Here is a 9,388-nt window from a genome sequence, read left to right as displayed (position 1 = left end):
CTGCCACGATGGATGAACAAGTTTGAAAATCGTGAAAGACTTATACCACTAAAACGAGCCAGAAATTCACTCGCAATAGGCCTTAAGAGACATTCAAGAAGGGGCGTGGGTGATTGTTTTTTACTAAGTTACCAGAGCTATAACAAATTAGCCAATGCTAGGACAGATTCTAGTGCTAAGTGTCATTGCCTGGAGATGGCAGCCAAATGGACAGAGGCCTGAGCCCTCTACAAGCAAAAAGAGACAAAGAGCCACTCTTCCAAAAGGCTATGAAGAAGAAAGTTAACACCTGCAGGATAGGCTAACTAAAGCTGAATGGAAACTGGTGAGAACTCAAGCAGACATCAAAGCATCAACAACCATCAACAGGAAGACAAAAGTAGCATTAAAAGTTCTGTTGATAGGGTTAGGAATATAGGAATGACGAATAAACCACTTTCTGGTGTAAGTGAAGATTTTGTGATATTTCTGTTAATGTAGTACACTTTTGATTGTATATTTTGCACTCAGTTTTAATGCCGAGTGTCACCTGCTTCCTATAATCATGAGTGCATGTTAAAGATGATGATATAGAAGATTTTTCCTCATGTGTAGGGTGATTGTATATAATTATTTCATTTTGTTATACTTTATGATAACACGGCCTTTTTCCTTCCTGAGTGTGCGTATGTGTGCAGGAGGAAGGATTTGGAAGCTTTCTTGTTTGTAGTTTTCCTACGAGATTGTGCAAACAAGGAAAGGTTAGTTTTCTATTTTTATTTCATTGATTAAGGATTTTTATGTATTTTATGCAATTAAAATTTTGCTTTTGCATTGTTGTAGCCAGGTGTTATGTTTTGTTATAAAGTGTTTTATTTTGAGTACAGCTATTACAGATATTATCTTTTGTTTGTTTATTATTGAGCACAAAGGTATACAATTCTCTATCTATGATCCCACTACTGCAGATATCAAAACCTGACTAATATATGTATATATTATTTATTATTTTAGTTAATAGTTTTGTTACTTTTCAGCTTGTACACTCTTGAAATACATTTTCTAAAATTTTTGTTTAGTTTTTTTTTTAACTATGAGCAACAAAGTCGTGAAGCGATGCTGTTGATAGAACAAAGAAATTGGGCGCACTTACTGACCCTGGGTGTGATTTATTTACCTGGTTCTACTAGAAGATCGTCGAGTAATACTTTATTCAATACCACCTTGTTTAGTTCAGTAGGGCCCGGCATGGCCAGGTGGATTAAGGCGTTCGACCCATAATCTGAGGGTCGCGGGGTCGAATCCCCGTCACGCCAAACATGCTCGCCCTTTCAGCCGTGGGGCGTTATAATGTGACGGTCAATCCCACTATTCGTTGATAAAAGAGTAGCCCAAGAGTTGGCGGTGGGTAGTGATGACTAGCTGCTTTCCATCTAGTCTTACACTGCTAAATTAGGGACGGCTAGTGCAGATAATCCTCATGTAGCTTTGCGCGAAATTCGAAAACAAACTAGTTCAATAGATGTCGAGCTTGAGACAAAGAAAGCTGTGGAGCTAAACATACTCTAGTGGAAGTAACTCTCTTTTCACATATGCAAGTATGGATACTGCTCTTTCTTTTTGTTTGTCAAATACAAATAGACTATTCTCACCATTTCCAAATTCTTTGAGTCTCATTGGTCACACACATACACACATTAGGAAAGCTCAATTATGTTATCAATTTTTAGAATTAGTCTTCTTATTTTCTGAGTAAATATGCTGTAACTAACGGTCCTGTTTCACGCGGGCCCGGCATGGCTAAGCGTGTTGAGGCGTGCGACTCGTAATCTGAGGGTCACGGGTTCGCATTCCCGTCGCGCCAAACTTGCTCGCCCTTTCAGCTGTGGGAGCGTTATAATGTACGATCAATCCCACTATTCGTTGGTAAAAGAGTAGCCCAAGAGCTGGCGGTGCGTGGTGATGACTAGCTGCCTTCCCTCTAGCCTTACACTGCTAAATTAGGGACGGCTAGCACAGATAGCACTGGAGTAGCTTTGTGCGAAATTCAAAAAATAAACGAACAAACCAATTTGATACTTGTCAGAAAATCAATTTTTACTCGTAATTATCACAAAGACAGCAACCAGCAAGCGGTTTCTACTGTAGAAGTACTGCTGTGACACTGGGAATGTCCAATAAGAAATGAAAGTGTGAAAAGAAAAATTGAGAATATTTTCTGAAGTACTTTTCTGGTAAATTAATACTTCTCTCAATACTCTATACAACTAATCACGAATAAACGCAATTACGATTACTTTTAAATATCTGTTTATATTCACAGACCTCATCCTATAAAAAATACCATTAAACAGGAATAATACCAAAAAAATAATAATAACATAAAAAAGTGGCATTCTCTATAGGTATTTGAGGTGATATTAAGTGTGATCAACGGGTTGATAAACTATCTAACTGTTTGAGGGTATGTAGGTATGGAAGAAATGCTGTACAAATTATATGAATCTATGAATAAAAATAAAACTTGATGGCAATACGCGCGCATTGTATAAGAAAGAGAAGACGTCAACATGAGGTATACAGTTTTTAAAATGTTTCATAATACAAAAACCGATCTATAATTTGTAAATCAGTAAATGTCATATGAAATTGAATGATAATTCTGAAGCTTTTCAAATGCCTTCAGTGTGCAATACAATTAGTATTACTGTTAACAGTTCTAGTAATATTAATTGCAGCACATCAAAGCAACAGCAGAGTAAAATATTGAGATCATACTCGATTAAGTTAGTTTGTAATTTTATAGAACAGTGTTGTGATATGTTTTGGACCCAAAATATAAATTCGGAAATTTAAGTGAAGCGTTAGAACAAAAGTTGAAAAGATCCAGGTTTATTTGAAAGCACGTGAATATACCTTGCGTTCTATTTTTAACGTTTAAAGATTCTGCTTGTATCAGGAGTGAAAGTTTTTGCTTAACATTGCATGAAAATTACAATTCCCCGTGTATCATATCTCCGTATATATTTTTTTCTATTGTCCAAATGACATCTGAATGTGGAATTTAGCAGGAATAAGTTCCATATTCTATATCATTCTAATTTTTCATTAAATGTGGTTCTTCTGTTATTTTCAAGTTTTTGTTTTTGTTTTAAACAAAACATATAAGTATTATTTTGTATTATATAAACAGCCAAATTCTTTAATTTATTACCAAGCTTAAAATACATAAGTAATAGTAACAGCATGTAACTTGTCCTAGTCTGTCAGATGAAATTTTAAATGATTTTAAAAATATGAGTACTTCAAAATTTGTTTATTTTTTACAAATAAATCATGTAAGCCTGATAAATAATGTATACTTGTTATGATAAGAAAAACTATATGGAGTTAGTTAGAAGTATTTCTGGCTGGAAGTCTGGCATTTGCATAAACTTTTATTGCTATTTAAATATGACTAACATTTGGTTTCTTCATAAGGTCATAAAATTTTCAGTGTTATAAGATTATAAACACATCCATCTCTCATGTGAATTAATGTTCAAGAAAATCTGTAGATTCTTGCTTCAAAACAATGACTTTTTTTAATAGAGGTATACAAGCGTTTGGATACAAATAAACAAAATTAAGATTTGCAAAGTGACTAAAATAAGACTTTTATAATTTTAAGTTAAACTAGGGATAAAACTCTTGCTTTGGCCATGAAACATCATTTTCATTGTGATATTTTGTAACTGAATGTGCAAAGTTTATACAATATAATGACAGTGATTAAAGCTTTTAGATGACTTGTCTTGGCTATTCTCTTATTATATGAGGCACAAAGAGTTCTGAATGAATCTAATGGTTACCACATATAATGCCAAACACCTTTAGTACAAAAGATATTTAACAAATTGGACTGATATAAAATGACAAACTAATTGACTTATCTAGGAAGTGACACCAGATCTAGTGACACTTTGAAAGCTAGGAATTGGGGGCAGGCCTTAAAAACTGAATAGAGTGACTGGCACTCTGAGTGTTTATAAGCAAATGAAGGGGGGGGGACACCCAAATCCTTAACACGTAAATAGTGTGTTTGAGATGGGGCTCTGAAGAATGATGTCCATTCTCCAAATACCTTTATGTCTGCAGTGCATCATACTATCTACACCCAATTTTTCTTAATGCATGTGGTGATGTCATATATACTTCTGTATCCCTAATTAAATTTTTGCATACTTTAAAGAAGCTTGAAAAGCTTTCCACACAAGCCCACATTCTTTTGACTAAATAGATTTAACTAAATCTTTTTCATCCATTAAGATTTGATAAAACATTACAATTAACAGCATTTAAGTTGATACAAATAAGACTTTGAAATTATTATCAAATTCAAGTGGGTTATTTATGCTCTGGCAATATATTCAGTCCAAATAATGAAAGGTTTTATCAGTAACTTTTGGTGTATAATGAAGACTTGCAGGAAGAGGAAATGGATGACCAGATGTCATTTTCCTCATGAGTCTAGTATCTAGTAAAACAATTTTATTTCCAAGATAAGAAAATAAAAAAGAGAATATCTAGTAAATGATTTGTTGATTTAAATGGCCTCCACTCTCCCCTTATAATGACCCTATGTTCCCAATATTTTTCCTGCTTGATCTCTTAACCCTTAAATGGTGGCCATTATCAATTGATGTTGCTACCTACAACATTCCTCCTGTTCAAGAATTAATAAGTAAGAATTATGCTACAGAAGATAAACTAAATATTATGCTAAAATAAATAAAACTAAAAAAAATCAAAACTTTAAATTGTACTTTTTTAAAACTTGTGAATATTAAATCATTTTGAATGAATATGATTGGCAAGTCTCACATATGTATTTTCATAAAGATTTCCTCCATCTTAAACTGGTAGTATTTTAGCACCTTGATTAATTTGGGTGGTGGGAGGGTTTTTGGATGCAAGAGCCCATGAAACAACAAATTAATTTAAAACAAATCCATTAATAAAGAACAAGAAACACTCCAATTTCATATGTGCATTTTGTGAATGAAAGAGATAAGAAACTGTGTAAGTTAATTTTTCTATATTTTGGAAATTTAATTAAACACCTCATGAAGGTATAAACACTTGTTGTTTCAGTGGCCTCCATCTCACCTCCACTAGAGCCATTTTTTTTCTCCTAACATTCTTGAACTTACAGTGTATATAGTGACAGTTATATCTGAGCTAATGAACTCTTCATAAACACATGAACTTGAACTTGTGGTCTGTCATTTGAGCTAATACATACTTTGGAACCAGATTAGTTAAAAAACTTCCTGAGAAAGGGGAAAAAAAACTAATGTACACCCCAATAATATGACATTGAAAAATTTAAAAAAGTATACAGGTATTCCATTAACCCTATACCCATTGGTGGAAGTTAAACTGGGCAAATTGTGTCTTTTTATAAAGAGTCATTCAAAATGGTATTATGTACTTGATGTCAGAGTACTGATTTGGCAACAGCTCATTGTATAGAGGAGGATAAATACCAATTACACCATATATTCACAGTAATAATAAGTGCATTTGAATACACTTATTAGTGCTTGTTACCTACCTCTCCACAAACAACAATTTAAAGTATATCACTATTTATACTTTCCTTTTTTTTAACAATCATATGCTTGAGGTTGACAGTATATATTTATTATATTTGTTCTTAAAAGCATTCACTGACTTTGCCTCCAGAATATTTCTATTGTAGTTGATATTTCATTCCATTTGTTTACTCCTCTGCATGTAGAGAAATTTCTTATTTTATCATTACAATGGTTTTTATATATTTTTGCAAAGCTCTTGGATTCATTGTAAATAATTTTTCAGCATTTATAATTTTAAATCTCTTAATAATGTTAAAAGTCTTTATTATGTCTTCTCTATGACTTCTCCAGTTCAGCTAAATGTAATCTCTTTATATATTTATATATATATATATATATAAAGGTATGGTGACCAAGATTGTATTGCATATTCCAAATGATCTTACATAGATATTGTATCAAAAATGTTTCATCGTCCAGAAACTCAAAGGATGATGTTAGTGTTTCCAAGTGTTTTGTTGACCTTCCTCATAACTTCTGAAATATGGTATTGGACTTTCAAGTCTGAAGAGTGTAATATCCCTAAATTTGTTTTCAGTATTTGTAACAGATAACCCAATTCTTTATTGGTATTACTTGTTCTTGAATGCATAACCTTACACTCTTCAATATTAAAATTCAACATTCACTCCTTTGATTAGTTTTGTAATATATTAAGATTTGACTGTAGTTGTTCAACCTGGTCTGTAGTCCTTACTGAATTATATATTTTAAAATTAACAGCAAAAGCTTTATATGATGGTTTGATATTCTCAGATAGATCATTAAAGAATATAGCAAACAATATTGGTCTGAGCAGTGAGTCCTGGAAAACATCACTAATAACCTTCTTCCACCCAGACTTTTCTCTATTGACTGAGACACGTTGAAATCTATTAATGAGATATGCTTCAATCTAATTATAGATAATATTTCCTCTATTATTATGATCTTTTAACTTAAGTAGTAACCTTCTGTGAGGGACAGAATTGAACGATATATTAAAGTCAAGAAATATAACATAAAATGGTGCACTCTATTCATATAGCAATTTCTAAATTCCCAAGGTATTGGTTAAATCAGAAAGACATATTTCCAGTACAAAACTGTGCCTGAAATTATATTTCACCTTTTAAGTTAGTTAATTATCCTTTTTTAATAACTTTCTCCAATGATTTAATCACCTGTGAAATGAGAGAAACTTAACTATGATTTGATGCAAGTTTCTCTTTCCCATTATGAATTTCAATCATAAATTTTGGTAGTTTTGTTGACTCTAGAAACTTATTAAAAATATTGTTAAGGGCTTTGATGGTTGATCTACTATCAGTTTTAGATTTATGGATAGATATTTTCTGGTCCCATAGCTTTGAATTCATATATTTGCTCTATCAGCTGTGAAACCTCACCTTCCTTTACAACCAAATCTAAAAATTCATTTTGAGTGTAACTGCTGTCATTTACATTATGGATCATTCCATATCAAATCATCCAGGGGGCTGGAGGTGACCCCACAAATGCCTTGAAAAAATTCACATGTGGTCATCTACCCATATAATGAAAAGTTGCCAGAGATTAGATCAATATCTTTAATAGTTTCTGATTTACACCCCTGTAAAATTTATTTTTTTTAATTTTTGTCAAATTCATTTTTGGGCAACTTTGGCTGCTTAAAGCTGCAAGAGTAATGGTGGTAGAAGGCTGAAATTTGCTAAACTGACTGAATTAATTTCACATAATTCAAAAACGGTCTCAAACCAAGTTTATCTCTCTTAGGATTTGCATAGTAAAGCATTAAAATCACCTGAAAACCCAAAATCATAAAAAACATTGGTTTATGTAATAAGCAATAGCTCTAAGACTTAATATGATACGAAGCTGAATTTTTTTTAAATTTCCTATAACATATCAGTTGATAAATCAGCAGTTGTTGTAATTAAAAGTCTATTAGATCTCCTGTAAAAAAAATTAGCTGCATGCAACTTTTTATGATTTAGCTAAAAATAGCCCTACTTCAGGCCACAGTTTGACCTATCATTAGTTATTCAACCTTTTCAGATTTTTACCACATATTCTTACATCTCTGAATATGATCTACAAAAATAATTAGGATAGTGTTCAACCTACTTTTTGAGTTATAATTTTTTAAAGTATCCTCTGACCGTACGTTGTCTACTTGAAATAAAACTTACTGTGTGCAAAAATATCCATACAATTTTGAAATAATTTATGAATCCCATTGAAATATTCTAATCAGCCTTTACCATATATTCTTACATCTCTGAACATGATCTTCAAAAAAATCAAGGTTGTGAAAAATAATAAATTATCAAATTTTAAGTGTCTCTGATATGTACCATTGGGCAAAGGACCACATTCAGGGCATTCAGTTCTTTCTTGTCAATCAGGAATCAGTCCTGCAGAATTGTGTAAAGTTTGATCTACTTGAGTGCTATGAAAAATGCAAAACTGTGGCAGGTATTAGGTCACATCATAGCTTTATTCCCCACTTTACAAACAAATTGTATATGAGAAGGCTATCAGATGTTGATGTGTACACAGTCGTAACTGTTGGTAGTAGCAGTGAAAGTGATGCTGCAGCAGTTCAAATAGGGTCTAATGATAGCAATGACAGTTATCAGCCAGGGAAATACGTGGCATGCATATACGATCATAAATGTATGTAGGAAACATAAAAGATAGATCAGATGAACATTTTGATGTGTTGGTGTAATTTATGAAGAAATTAAGAAACGAACTGTTCTTATGGCCTGCAAAGTCATGTAAAGATGAAAGCTGGATTCTTTACCAACATATTCTTTGTCTGATAAGTGTACCTACTGTGCAAGGCAGTAGTGCTCGTCACTATGTTGTAAGTCAAAGTGATCTCAACATACTAAAAGTCGAATTTCAGAAATTTATTCAAGCTATCTGAACAAAGCAATGTTTATTTAATGTTGTTAAGGCTAGTTTATCACCAAAGTAGTTTTTGAAACATTTCATCGTCACGATTATTGCAATTTGGTGTGACTATAATCTTTCTCAGTTATCCCCTATTTTAGCACTGTACTTTTTATGTCTGATTTATTGTTGTATTTATTATATTATGAATCTTAAACTCACCCATATCTACATAATTGTACTACATACACAATATATTTGCATTGCCATGTGATCTAACTAGTTATGCCAATAAACTTGTTCAGAAATGAATTAATTCTTTCTTGTTTCATACAACTTCATTATTTAACATTGTGAAAGGCTGGTTAGAATATTTCAGTGGGGTTCATAAAATTCTGACAGGTATTTTTCAAAATTGTATGGATATATATGCACACAGTAATGCACCAGAACTGAATTGTTTTTTAAATAAACAAATGTATGGTCAGAGGATACTTTAAAATTATAACTCAAAAAGTAGGTTTAACACCATCCTGATTTTTTTTTGTAGATCGTATTCAGAGATGTAAGAATATGTGGTAAAAATCTGAAAAGGCTGAATAACTGGTGACATGGTCAAACTGTAGCCTGAAGTAGGGCTATTTTTAGCTAAATCATAAAAAGTTGCATGCAGCTAAATTTTTTTACAGGAGATCTAATAGACTTTTAATTACAACAATTGATGATTTATCAACTGATATGTTGTAGGAAATTTGAAAACAAAATTCAGCTTTGTATCATATTAAGTCTTAGAGCTATGGCTTATTACATAAACCAATGTTTTTTTTTATGATATTGGGTTTTCAGGTGATTTTACTGCCTCACTATGCAAATCTTAAGAGAGATAAACT

General features: G+C 32.2%; 1 protein-coding gene across 2 annotated transcripts in view; it reads left to right on the top strand.

Moving 5' to 3' along the window:
* The first annotated feature begins 2,411 nt into the window (after positions 1-2,411).
* Positions 2,412-9,388, top strand: part of LOC143256816 (E3 SUMO-protein ligase KIAA1586-like) — a 36,600-nt gene continuing 29,623 nt past the window's right edge. Inside the window, exon 1 of one of the 2 annotated variants that reach the window (XM_076514530.1) lies at positions 2,412-2,554. Coding sequence is in view for 1 of the 2 variants with exons in the window: in XM_076514529.1 (XP_076370644.1) it covers positions 2,507-2,554 (48 nt within the window). In the remaining variant the exon portion in view is untranslated. The remainder of the gene's footprint in view (positions 2,555-9,388) is intronic. The other variant, XM_076514529.1, reaches the window with a different exon arrangement.

Source organism: Tachypleus tridentatus, chromosome 7 (assembly GCF_004210375.1).
Source record: "Tachypleus tridentatus isolate NWPU-2018 chromosome 7, ASM421037v1, whole genome shotgun sequence".
Lineage (NCBI taxonomy): Eukaryota > Metazoa > Arthropoda > Merostomata > Xiphosura > Limulidae > Tachypleus > Tachypleus tridentatus.
The sequence above is the reverse complement of the archived record's forward strand: the minus strand, read 5'-3'. Positions and strand labels throughout refer to the sequence as shown.